We start from the raw sequence: 14,660 nt of genomic DNA, 5'->3' as shown, positions 1-14,660 counted from the left end.
CACCAGAATTCGAATCTTTTAATGCCCTTAAACATCAAAGTTTAGAGTGTTATTTATTATCCTTACTACTGCTTATTTTTTTAACAACGTAAGTACTAACGTACTAACTTGTACATATGTAAGGTATCTAAATATATAAGTTTAAACTTGACAAACTTAACTTTGCCGTTCAATCCCTAGAGACGGTTATTTCACCAACCACAATCAATAGTTTCGTAACAGTAAATTCGCTTTTTTTTTGTTATTAAAGATATTGACGGTTTTAAGATTTTTTCTTTACATGTGTTGTGAGACACTGCTACTTGCCAAATGTCATTATTCTAGTTCATCGGGTAGTACCTATGGGTTTTGATTCCCTTGTGAAATCTCTAAATATGCTTCCTGAACGAACATATCTTTTGATCAGTTTTAATTGTTTACAGATGATAGAGACAGTAAACCAGTATTTGATATAATTTCAACTTAATATGTAGCTCTACCTGTTCCTTAGAAATAGGGTCTTAACAAACGACAGACAAACAAAAAGCGATCCTATAAGGCTTCCTTTTAAGGTATGGAACCATAAAATAAAATACATTTATCAAAACACCATTACAGTGACTATTTAGCGTATCCTTTGTTCTTCACAATGAATGACCAGTAAACAACTTTGCGAAAAAACAACAAAAGCTCGTTTTCAATGACGCCGATGAATGCAAGCAAAGGTTGAAAGTTTAGCCGCAATCGCGCCTCATTGTTACAACACATGGCGGTATTGTTCTGGAATTGTTCCATATAATTCCAGAAGTTTGCTAATTGGGTCGGGTCAGAAGTCATATTTTATCATAATTTTATAAAGTAATAGTAGCGCTGTGAAAAGGCTTTTCCTAGGAATACAATATATGAAGGAAATGTAATATTATTCGTCCATATACGAGGTCGAGAATCAATTGTAATTGTTTAGTGTATAATGTCAGTTTTAGTTAATTTCACAGATAATTAGTAAATGCACTGCGGACCTCATAATAAAAAAATAACACTTTATAGCAACATATTTATAACAAATATCAACAATAATTATAAGCTGAAAACTTGATTTCTTGTTCCATATTATTTCATTCCATTTCACAGCAATGTAAGTAACTACAATAGCATTAACGCGGACTAACGTTTTATTTTTGCTTTAAATCATTACAATTTTTATTACCGTCTTAAAATGTTAAACCGAAATTATAATTCGTTATCCCGACATCGAAATGCTTCATTTAGTATGTAAATGGATTCATGAGGAGACCAAACAACGAAGCGTCGTAATTAACCTAATTGTCATTATGTATGTACAGCACCTGTCAGGACCTCGCAGGTAGTAGTCGCTTTTAATTACGAATATGACGTGTCATTTCGTGCGAGGGCGGAATTAACCCAAATTAGGATTCGATAAACATGTTTGTTTTATGTGAAATCACCGATCCTTAAGGTGCAGTGGATGTTAAAAAGCCGTACTCGTAAAATGGGCGACGTATGGGCCCTTAACGGTTACGATAGTCTGAGCATGGCGTTTGTGGGTTACGAGTATCCATATTCCATGAAATATTATCATTTAGTAGTCATTTTCGTTCGTGTCTCCGCACACTCATGGAAATTTTGTTTTATGTAGTGTATCTGTTCATTTTCTTGGTGTATAGTTTCATAATACACGGGTGAAATAAGTCCTATAGCTCTGAGTAGGTAATTACAAACTGTTTTTAATACGGGATTAACGTAGGCCAATATTATTCGGTGTGAATGTGAATTTTGAGTTTATATTATGCCATTTACTAGATAAAATCTGGTTCAAAAGTTTGGTGAAAGCAAATTAAAATAAGTAAGACATAACTCGACACAAGCTACGTAAAACTATGTAACAAAAAAAGGTAAATTTCAGAAGAAAGCAATTTAAACATTTCAAAAAATTCTAATTGATACACCGTTGTTATATAAGTATGCAGCTTAGAATTAAGACTAGATTTGTTATGAACCAAAAAAAATGTATTTTTTTAGTTATTGTTATTTATAGCATAGCCATTTTTTGTTGCAAATATCAAAATAATTAATTTGTAACACCTGAATATGTGATGATTTTGATTATAACTTTTTTTTGATCTGGCCACACTAATAAAAAAATGTCCCTTCATAATTTCCTTTTCAAGCAATGCTGACGTGTTTCATTTTAGGTTATGGGCCCAGACGCCTAATTAGACTAACTAATCGCGTAAAAGTTTGAGTCTAGTGCACAGTACTCATCGTGCAGAATCCTGGATAATAATAACGCGCAGTAGGATTATTTAGTTTAGGAAATTCTCACTGCCGGCTACCGGCGTGGCGGCGTGGTGTTTGAAAAATGGCGGCGGCAAACTACATAATTAATGTCCCGAAACTCAAAGGAAGAAGCAATTATGACGAGTGGGTTTTCGCAGCACAAAACTTCTTAGTTTTGGAGGGAATGGCAAACTGTATCTTGCCCAAAGCAGAGGTGGAGACACCAGTGTCTGCTGTTGACGACGCGAAAACGAAGGCCAAATTAATACTTACAATAGATCCGTCATTGTACGTACATATAAAAGCGTAAGTTCTACGCGTGAGCTATGGGAAAAGCTGAAATCACTTTTTGATGATTCTGGGATCACAAGGAGAATAAGTTTATTAAAACACTTAATATCTATTCGAAGAGAAAATACCAGTTCTATGACGTCGTATGTAACGCAGATAATAGAAGCGGGACAAAAATTAACCAGTTCGGGTTTTGCCATCAATGAAGAATGGATTGGTGCATTGCTTTTGGCTGGATTGCCGGAAAAGTATTCACCCATGATAATGGCGATTGAACACTCGGGGATGTGCATAACATCGGATGCGATCAAAAGCAAACTTCTAGACATGGAATTGGACAATCAAATAGAAGATAATATAAGGCCAAATGAAACAGTAGAACCCGCATTCGCTATATGTAAAAGATGGCAACATCAAAAGAAATATGATAAATCCATGGTTAAAAATGACAAATCAAAAACAAAAATAATAAAACCATTAATGTAACATGTTATAAATGCAAACAGGTTGGACACTACAGAACGCAATGTCCGAATAATACCAATACTGAGCGAAAACACACAAATGCGTTTTCTGCAGTTTTTATGAGTTCACGCTTTGATAAGGAAGACTGGTATGTGGACTCGGGTGCAAGTTTGCACCTGACAGCGGAAAGAAGTTGGATGTCGAACATTGTGCAAACAAATGATCAAGAAATAATGGTGGCTAACAAAGAAATGGTTCGAGTTTCATGCTCCGGAGATGTAAAAATAATCACCATTGCAGATGGCAGTGAATTTGATGTTACAATTGAAGAAGTTTTCTGTGTGCCAAGTCTTACTACTAATTTGCTATCAGTAAGTCAATTGATTAAAAAAGGAAATAAAGTTGAATTTATAAATGATGGCTGCAATATTTATAATAGAAACAATGTATTGGTAGCAACTGCATCATTGAATAATGGTGTTTATAAATTGAATTTGGCACAGAACAGAGTGTTATCATCATTGGCGGTTACTTCGGGAGAAACGTGGCATCGCAGGCTAGCACATTTAAATAGTAATCATTTAAATAAAATGCAGGATGCTGTCACTGGAATGCAATTAGATGAAAAGGTGGACATCAGTAAAACTTCTTGTGCAACTTGCTGTGAAGGCAAACAGTCCAGACTACCTTTTAAAAATATTGGAACCAGAGCTAATGAACAGCTGAGTGTTGTGCATAGTGACATCTGTGGCCCCATGGAACATCCTTCATTAGGAGGTTCAAGGTACTTCTTGTTATTTATCGACGATTATAGTCGCATGACTTTCATTTATTTCATTGAGAAGAAGTCTCAAACATTTGAATGTTTTCAGCAATTTAAATCAATGGCAGAGAATCAATTAAATAAAAGAATTAAAATATTGAGGAGTGACAATGGATTGGAATTCTGTAATAAATATTTTAATACGTTTTTACATAAACATGGCATTATTCATCAAAGAACAAATCCATATACACCAGAACAAAATGGCTTAGCTGAAAGAATGAATCGGACAGTGGTCGAAAAAGCCCGATGTTTATTATTTGATTCTAAATTAGGAAAACAATTCTGGGCTGAGGCAACCAATACAGCAGTGTATATTCATAACCGCACCATTTCAACTGGATTAAATAGCAAGACTCCTTATGAAGTCTGGTCTGGGATTAAGCCAGACATAAGTCATTTAAGGATATTCGGTAGCAAGATAATGGTTCACATTCCAAAAGAAAAAGATCCAAGTTCGATAAGAAATCTCGGCATTGCATTTTGGTTGGATATTCCAACAATATAAAGGGATATAGAGTTTATGATCCTGAAAGAAACATTATAATGACAAGCAGAGATGTCATTGTTATGGAGAAGGACTTACTTGACTCTCACAGCTCACTTCCCATCACAGAAAAAGATACTTCTCAGTATACTGAAGATGATGGTACTCAATTAATAGAGTCTGAAAGTGATGACCTAAGCTCAGATTCTGTGGGGGATGTAACTCTTAATGAAAAATTGGAGGAATCATATGTACCAAGTGATCATAATGATTCGGAGGATTCAGTGCCGGACAATGTGAACATGCAGTTAAGACCTGTAAGAAATAGGAAAGCACCAAATAGATATGGTTTTGGTGGCGCTTGTTTAAATCAGATAGATGATGATATGGTCACAAATATGTCATTGACAGAAGCTCTGCAAGGACCTGAAAAAGAAAAATGGATGCAAGCGGTTAAAACTGAATTACAATGTTTTGAAGAAAATCAAGCATGGGAATTGGTAGACCTTCCAAGTGATGGTTCTGTTGTGCAGTGTAAGTGGGTTTTAAAAAAGAAATATGAAAGTGATAACAAAGTGAGATATCGTGCACGTTTAGTAGCCAAAGGCTTTACTCAAAGACAAGGAATAGACTATGAGGAAACCTTTTCCCCTGTAGTGAGGTATTCTACATTGAGATTACTTTTTGCATTGTCAGTTAAATTCAAATTTCAAATAACACACTTAGATGTTACAACTGCCTTTTTAAACGGTGATCTTGAAGAGGTAATTTACATGGAAAAACCTGAGTGTTTTGACTGTTTAGATGATAATAAAGTGTTAAAGTTAAAAAAGGCCATATATGGACTAAAACAATCTTCAAGAATGTGGTATAAAAAGGTAGATAGTTGCTTGAATGACAATGGTTATGTGAGGTCAAATTCAGAGCCATGTTTATATGTTAAAAATAAGGATAACTGTAAAATTATCATAGCATTGTATGTTGATGATTTTTTCATCTTTTCCAATGATTGTAAAGAAACTGAAAATATAAAAGAGATTTTGAATAGTCAATTTAAAGTAAAAGATTTGGGTCCAATAAGACAGTGTTTAGGAATGAGAGTTAATTATAATAAAGATGATGGGGTTATAACATTAGATCAAGAAAGATACATTGAGCAGTTGTTATGCAAATTTAATATGAGTGAATGTAAAACAGTGAATACTCCAATGGAGAATAGATTAAGTCTTGTTAAGGTAGAAAAATGTAACAAAAATTTTCCTTTTCAACAGCTTATAGGCAGTCTTATGTATTTAGCTGTTTTAACTCGACCAGACATAGCATTTTCAGTAGGATATTTAAGTCAGTTTAATACATGTTATGGTGAGGAACATTGGTCACATGCAAAACGCATTTTGAAGTATTTAAAGGGGACTAAAAGTCATGGGTTAAAGTACACTTTCAAAGATAATTCAAATATAGTAGGTTTTGTTGATGCAGATTGGGGTAACAATGTGTTAGATAGGAAATCATACACTGGATTTTGTTTTCAATTATCAGGTGGTTTAATATCTTGGGCAAGTAAAAAACAGAAGACTGTGGCATTGTCGAGTACAGAGTCAGAATATATTGGGATATCAGAATGTTGTAAGGAAGCTATATATTTAAAAGACCTTCAGTATCTTATCACAAATAAATTGTATTGTATCACACTTTATAATGATAATCAAAGTGCCCAAAAATTGTTAACTAATCCTGCCTTTCGCAACAGAACAAAACATGTGGATATACGTTATCATTTTGTAAAGAGTATATTGCTAAAAATATTGTTAATGTTAAATATATGCCAACAGCGGATATGCCGGCTGATTTGTTGACAAAAGTCTGGACAATGTTAAACACCATAAATTGCTATGTTTAATTGGTATACATAATGTGTCTTAGTTTATTAATGTTTGTTGTTATTTTGATATGTGGGGGTGTTGCAAATATCAAAATAATTAATTTATAACACCTGAATATGTGATGATTTTGATTATAACTTTTTTTTGATCTGGCCACACTAATAAAAAAATGTCCCTTCATAATTTCCTTTTCAAGCAATGCTGACGTGTTTCATTTTATTTTTTCTTTATATAATAATGGTCTTATTCATAATAAAACCCTTATCGAAGGTATAAATCGCAAATAGTTAAAACGTCCTATAAGCTTACCAAGCCTTCGATAAAATTTCTTATTCATAATGGTTTCATAAACCTCCGATAGCAAAAAGGCCTTTAAATGTGCACAATGTTGCCATTTCGTAGAAAAAATCATTTAAATAAGTTCTACCAATTACTACCAAGTTTTGTCTCTGGAAACTGACAATAAAAAATTGTCTGTCATTGTCACAATGGCGTTTGTCAAAAAGTAAATAAAATAAATACAGGAGAAAGATTTATTTGTTGTTCTCGAAATTCTTTGTAAAACTTGGAAGAACGCAGGCAGCAAATTGCGATAAAATGGTAGAGAAGTGAAAAGTAGTTGGGGAAGACAAAGATGGTGCAGCTCTTTTCTGTATTTGAACGTTTGCGCTATGCATTCCTGCATTACTAACTATTGCTTTTTTTACAAGATTACGTTGAAGAAATTGATTAGGGAACGGGTATGAACCCGCTCCCTAACCAAAACCCTCCCTAAAAGAATATGAATTCTTGAACGTGAATGTCGACACGAACTACAATTTCATATAGGTGTCGTAGATTCATTTGGGGGAGCTGTGCTAACTGAAATGTAATATTGCTACTCTTGCATTGCGCATGTCAACGCAACTATTACGCAACAATACACACTATGATAGCCACTCTTAAAATATTCATATAAATAAAATATTTGGATAATATACAATAGTGATTATGTACCGTGGTGGCATTCAGTACAAATAATAAAGTTAAAACAGCACAATGAAATATAAAAGGAATAAATCAATTTTATTTTTAGATCATGCTCATTGTGCCTCCTCAGACCCCACTTCCAATAGAAAATATAAAGGAGATATCTATATATGCATTTTATGCTATAATCATGTAGGATATTATTGTTTTAGGTAGGTCATAAGTAAAACATATTTTTGAGGTCTTTATTAGTTGAAATAAGAAAGAAAATAAATAAAACCGTTATTTATCATGTAGGCATATATATAAAAGGCTCTTATGACAAGTCAACATATAATCAAATATGATTTACAATTTGTAAAGTACACAGATTAAGGCATGCATATGATGCATTAGTATACTATAATCCACCTCCACCTGGAAATATAAGAGAGGTATTAACAAATCATCATTAAGTAATTTAAATTTTATACTATAATCCTGTGGGATACTACTGTTGTATATTTGAATAAACATTTTTTATTTCAAATTATGTTGAATGCTTATACATTGCATAATTTCAGGTTTGTCCCACATCTGCAGAATAAATTGCAACAGTAGAAGTGCAACACAGGAAAGAGTTACATGCTATTCAGATGGACAATGAGCTCCAGTGAAATAAAAAATAAAATTGAGATATATTAATAAAAGAAAAATATAAATTTTATAAAAACAAATGACAATGACTAACTTTAATTATGTTGTATAATTAGTTACCTTTCAGTGTGAACAACTTGAGTCTAGATTTTGGGTCAATGATGATAATAATTGATTCTGACACCTCTTCAATATTGGACACACTTCTGTGGCATATATCTTTCTTTGAGCAATTGCAATGTTGTGCAACACTGCAAGAGCCACAATAGTAGTCTTCACATTTCCAAATTTAAGATATGCCATGAAACAGACATTGAAAATGCTGTTTCCACACACCAAAGTTCTTGTTGCAATATCCGGGAGTTATGAGTGCTGCTTTGCCATCAAATATCTCTGATCTGAAGATTAGCATCACAATTCACCTACAACAAACCTTTAAATCTTACCTGAACAACAACATTGAGGAAATAATATCCTTTTCTATATAATATTAGGCTGCATCACAACCATATTTTTAATGTTATATGGGTGTAATAAATACAACCAATTATAGATGGGAAGTCTTTACATGGTGAAATTCCAGCCTTAACAAGGGTTCCTCTGAAAAGAAGTGGGGCATAATTATAATCTGCAGCATGTAATACGAGCGCACGCTCCACTTTGCTACATATACCACTGGTAGTGGCTTAAGATAATCATAGAGGTCTCCAACATCTTACATCTATTAAGAAAACGAATCTAAAAGTAGCTCTTCATTAGGTATACGTATTTACCGAAGTCTGTATAAATATGGAATAGAATTAACTTACCTCATGACGATCCCAACATGTCAATGCAGTTAATTAATACTTGCAATTCTGATGATCTGCCACAACTTATACGGTGAAGCTGCAACTCTTCGCGGACTATCAGTCACTTATAAATGCAGCCGTATGTTGGGAAAAATAATACCGTTTACGGAATTCATCATTATCCAGAGAAAATGGATCTAATTTCTGACGACACATTTTTCTACCTAAAGCAGCCTAGCTTGCATTTTTAATACGTAACTAAATAAAATTATTTCTTGAAACGAAAATGATCGAAATGTTGTTTACTTCTAAGTACAAACTGACTTTGGCAACAAGCGTCAAACACGAAACAGCTGACCGACGTCAGCCATTTTTTGCTATCGAACGCTTAACATAGGTGTAAAGACGGGGGTTAGGCTCGATAAATCAAAGCATCTTTATCGGAGACTTTTAGCGCAATTTAACCATTATGAATACCAATTTTTTACATGCCTCCGATAACGCCCAGATAAACTTCCGATAATTCTGATAGTTTTATTATGAATAAGACCATAAATATTTAATATTCAAGGAATTTTATAAGCACTGAATAACCGTAACTCTATATTTACCCAGTAATTAAATTCTGATTTATGTAGTTAGGTATCTGAATCATAAAATAATGTTTATTTTGTAAACATATGATATTTATAATATGTTGACAGCATTTATATGTGATGTCATGACAAATGAACAGCCATCGCGGAGCGTACTGTATGTCCATTAAATAAATTAATAAAATAATTTATTAGTCACGTGGGTGAACATACGTGCATTTATGACAAGTCAAGATACATAATAATAATAATTTATAATTAAGTGAGTTACTTTTATAATTACGGACATTTATAGTGTTAGAGGTAAAATTAAGAAAGCAGAACATATTGTAACTAGAAAATATAGATTTTCGTGAAAAATAGGAGAACATATACATCTATATTTTACAGGTGAGGATAAATAGACCCTAACCTAGCTAACTTACCAGCCTTTTGACTGGCTGCCTCTGTGATGACTATCCGAAGAATAAAGACAGAAAGATACTCTGAGCTTACTTTTTGCCATCAATTGTAACTCACGTCAAATCACGTTTCAAGTCTTTTGTTCACAATGACACAATAGTTATAATGCAAAAGCATGGTCGGTTGTTTAATAAAAAAATATTAACGATGTCAAAAAAGTGCATAATAATGCTATACGATTGTGTCAAATTCATTTAATTGCCATCCGCGGAATAAATGGTTAAGTAACAGTTACCCAAGCGCCGCGCGTTGTATGACCAGAGTAGAAATGTATAAATGACTGATACATTTTTATTTGTAGTACAACTCCTTAATAGATTAATAATTGTATATCGGGCATATACACTTTTACATCGCAGGTATCAAAATCGTCGTGTACACTCAGATGTTTAAACTGTTTGTTAGGAAAAACATCACGTGCTTTGTGACAAATATTAGCGAACATTAAATTGTTTATTTTATATATTACACTGCAAATGTTGTGTTTATCCATTATCATTTATAATACCTACATGAGAGCACAGCTAATGGATATGAATCACTTTTCACTTACTTTACTTTAAAATTATAATTTAAGGATAGAAATATCCATATAACGAATACAAATTAATTCAATGTTAGCATAAATTTATAAGAACTACTTAGGTATACTGCAGAAATAGCTATTTACATTATTTAATTAGTTGGCGACGATTAAAAAATACTTATAATTTAATTACATTTATAAAAAATGCTTGTTAACACGGCATAGGAATTTTAATTGGAACGTTATTAAAAACGCAATATTCAAGTGGTATTAATGGGAGCTGGCATTTTTAGGCAATAAAATTATGGTGGCATTCGCGGGGCCGGCCCCCGGTCCCTTTATGAGGGCACTGGGCCTCACCCATGACCCAGTTTTGCTTCACACTAAGATACGAGCCACATGTTTCTCACAATTGACATTTTCATCATTATAACATAGCGTTACTTGTAAATCGTGTTCAATTTGTTCGTACCAGTAACAATAGCGTACTACATGGCTGTTTAAAAGGAAATTGATAATTAGATTCAGTTTCACTTGTATCGGTTTGCTTTGTTAGGTTTAGATCTAAAGGTGGTGACGTAATGTTTGTGGAATTTGTTTTCCTTACTAATCTTATAATGTAAACTGAACAAGGAATTGTACAGTAGGATAAGTAAGTACAAAAAAAACTCTACTGTTTTCGATTTGCACAAATTAACGAATAGAAAGAATCCATAGCCGTGGCTGCATCTCTGATTACTTAATTACTGTTTTAATTACATTGCCTAATAGAGTGATTATCATATTTAATTTTGTGTCTTTGATCTTCATTCAACATTGACATTTGAAAACCAGTAATGAAATAAAGGAACCTTGCAATATTTTGCATATTTACCAGCTCTAACTATCCATATTATATTTTTTGTGTGACAAACATCTAATTATAATATATTGATATAATTGTTTAAAAAAAAATATAAAGAGAGTTAATATTTTCTTATGTTCTGCCCACACTTACTAGGAAATACGCTTGAGCTTATAATATAAATTACTATTATCGTCAGTAAATATAGTATTATTATATAATACCATCAATCTTGACTCAATAATACTGAAAATCCATTCGGTTTGTTTATCTGCATAACTTATTGACGTCCTTTCTATATCTATATGATCGATTGTCTTATAGATCGCTTGCGCGTACGCACAACTTATTACCAAACAGTTAGTAAATTTTAAGATAGAATTAATGTAATCACAATTCATGGCGATATATTTATAAAGAATAATTAATGTAACTGTCAGTAATCATCAAAAATTCGGGATTGTTCCGGGAGCATAGGGATTGCCATGTTTAATCTGCAATGAGTATTAAAACGTACGTGAATTTGAATAAATATTTGATTTGCATAGCACGTAACAGGTACAGATTAGCGATGCGATGTCTCAACCCAACGGATCGATGTCAGTTGACGCATTCGCCGGAGTGGTTCGCGAGAGCCGGCGCGGCGCGGCGTATTGACGCTACGAGCAAAATAGCTTCTTTCAATCAACGTCGATTCAACAACGCTTTTTTATTTTTCGATTTAAATTGCTTCCTAAGTATCCCGAGGGTGAAATTTCGTCGGCATTTCCAAATTGTTGTTGTCTATTGACAGGGTTTTAGAAAGAAATATTAGTAGAGACGTGTCTGTTGGTGTTATTCTTTATTAAAGATAGGGGAAAGTAAAGTTTTATATGCACCTAAATGATCATTATTGATGACTTAATTTCTTAAGAAGTTGATGAATCACGTCATTACATTGTGTAAATTCAATGTTATTCTAGACTATCGGACAAATTTTTTCAGAATAGTAAATGTATGTAGAACATGTTAAATATAAATAACTAACATAAGTGAAGGTGTGTTCACGGACACTTCACAATTTACTTTTCTCGCCTACTGGAGACCTGTTGTTCGATAAAAGTTTGCTCTCGACACGACGCGACGAATGTTGTTTTGCAAACTTCCATATGCAATTCGTACGTGTGAATTGTTTTATTTGTACCTCAGTTGCAGCCTCTTGTTTACTGAAAAACTTTTACGAGCATAAACGTGATTTTGCATTTTTACCATATTTTTTTTAGTTGGTGGAGATTTCGTCTGCAAGCGGAAAATGTGAACTGCGGGAATGTCATTTAAACTTTTTGAGTTGGATTTTATATGATTGAAAGGCTCTTGTTAGTTGTTGTCGTTCACCACGTCGATGTAGAGTATCTTAGTGTGATGATAAAATTATATTATATGCTAGAACTACGCTGTGGCCAGTTTTATGTTTAACGCTGAAGAAAGCAGTCTTTCTAAAACCACTAAACAACTAAGATTAGTGGCTTTTTCTAAGGCTAAAGACCGTCGTCTCTCTCCAACTAGCATAGATACTTTAACGATTCCTCTGGCATTTGATGTAGTGTACCTACCATCACGTAACTATAAAAGATTACCGGATTCCTAATAAAAATAATACTTTACTTATTTATAAGGTACTAAACTTTCACCACATTAATCCAACAAATGCTTTTATCACGCAGAATGGAGCGGGGGCGGCGGCAACGGCGAGTACCGCGTGCGGAGACAACTCTCCGTGTCTTCAGACTCGAAGCTCCTGGACGAGGGGGCGCGGGAGGAGGCGCGGGTGGTGATGCGACCGAAGCGGCCGCCGAGGCCCAAGTCGGAGGCGTTCCTCGGCCCGCACGACCACTCCAACCGACGCACCAAGCGGTTTAGTGCCTTTGGGGTGGGTAGTTGTGTTTCGTTGTCTTTAACTATACAAATTGAATTAATAAGTATGACACCTGTGTTGTCTTTTATCGGAATCTGTAAATTGTGGAGGAGTGCTGGGTTCGGATTCTCAGGACAATAGCTGTGCAATTATTTCTATTTTAACTTGTCCAAGATTGGCTTTCCAAATAGGCTCTCTTTCAAGTCAGATAACAAGTCGCAAAAACGAATCCAGATCCATTCTGCAAAATGCTTAGATATATGTACTGGTACTAAACTAAGGGCAATAATGTTCGCAATCGGATCATTAACCTCGTATTGATCATTAAATTTAAATTTTCGAGCAAAAATACATTACCAATTCAGTGTTTATCAAATTGCAATATTGCCTTGTCGTGTATGACCAGGGATAATCAGTTACAAATTGGTAAATGGGTGACAAAGAGCACGTACACCGTAATAAAATGTATGATGAATTGCACGCGTTGTCGAAAATGGCTCAATAAATGTACTTTGACGCATACATTTTATCATTTAGTCATACTGACATGGCATATCCCGTTGTACGATGATAAACTCCGAAACAATTTATTAAAAAACATCATATTTTGTAGGGTAGGTACCTAAACAATTGATATTGTTATCATTTGCCAAAAACATTAAAAATACGGCGTAATATACCACACAAATTAAAATTGTTAGCATACATTAAACCAATATTTTTATTAATTAAATAATGAAAGTACCATCTGCGTATTGCAAAATGTGAATATGAAATTTCAGAATCTTTTGTATATTTACATTTAAAACAATGCTTAATTGGAAGACTAATTACTCATAAAGCGAAAATATTTATCTCTAATACTGTACGCACGAGTATAATATAGCTAAAGCAAAGAGAGTGTGCTATTTGTTACTCTGTCAGTATCAGCCCGAAGTGCATGCGAGCTCTTTGTACGCCGCAATGAAGCCGTTAAAATATATAATGTAGAATATTATATACACACTTAAATATTTTTCCTACAGTTCTTTCGAAGTTTGGATTAACAGGTCTACCAACTGAAAGAAAGAAAGAAATACTTTATTTGGTTTTAGTGACATTATATATAAAAAAAAAAAACAAAACGAATAAGTAATTAAATAAAAACGAAATTAAAACTTATGTCTATATTAATTATAATTTAGTTTTCCGTGGCTATAGTAATATGGCATTTGTTGCTGTCTTAGAATGGTGTGAATGCAAGGTTTTGTTTATAATTGAATGACTAATGTCCAGTCTATATTCGCTCAGAACAGTGCACGATCTTAAGTCTTTTAGTGCTTAATGCGCCTGGGGCTAATTCCAGCTTAACAACATTAATGCAGGCACGAGCGCGAAGTACTCACTACTCGCATGTTTACTAGCACAAGGATGTATCCGTTGGTTTATAAATAAATACACTCGGCTGAATATTTATTCTGGCTTAGGTTTATTTGTGAGTAAAGAATAAATGATAAATCGTTGGTGGTCTTCGACGCTGCGCCGGGCCGAAGTGTTGCAACATTACAAATGGCACGAAGGGGACTCACCGGCGACGTTGATAGATCGTGCGATCAATAACACACCGTAACGCAAATTAACATGCTAAGACTATGTAGGTGACGCGACCAATCTTCTCGACAGATTCTCACACCGAGCGTCGTCTCGTAAAAAGTAAAAATCAAGCTGACTACAGTT

At 33.9% G+C, this 14,660-nt stretch overlaps 1 protein-coding gene across 3 annotated transcripts in view; it reads left to right on the top strand.

Annotated features, from left to right (window-relative positions):
• Positions 1-14,660, top strand: part of LOC115441213 (cyclin-dependent kinase 14) — a 107,211-nt gene that overhangs the window by 71,970 nt on the left and 20,581 nt on the right. For all 3 annotated transcript variants that reach the window (XM_037439041.1, XM_037439042.1, XM_037439043.1), the window contains one exon: positions 12,754-12,959. In XM_037439041.1, the coding sequence (XP_037294938.1) occupies positions 12,754-12,959 (206 nt within the window). The remainder of the gene's footprint in view (positions 1-12,753; positions 12,960-14,660) is intronic.

The sequence above is a fragment of the Manduca sexta genome, chromosome 15, assembly GCF_014839805.1.
Source record: "Manduca sexta isolate Smith_Timp_Sample1 chromosome 15, JHU_Msex_v1.0, whole genome shotgun sequence".
Taxonomy (NCBI): Eukaryota; Metazoa; Arthropoda; class Insecta; order Lepidoptera; family Sphingidae; genus Manduca; species Manduca sexta.
The sequence above is the reverse complement of the archived record's forward strand: the minus strand, read 5'-3'. Positions and strand labels throughout refer to the sequence as shown.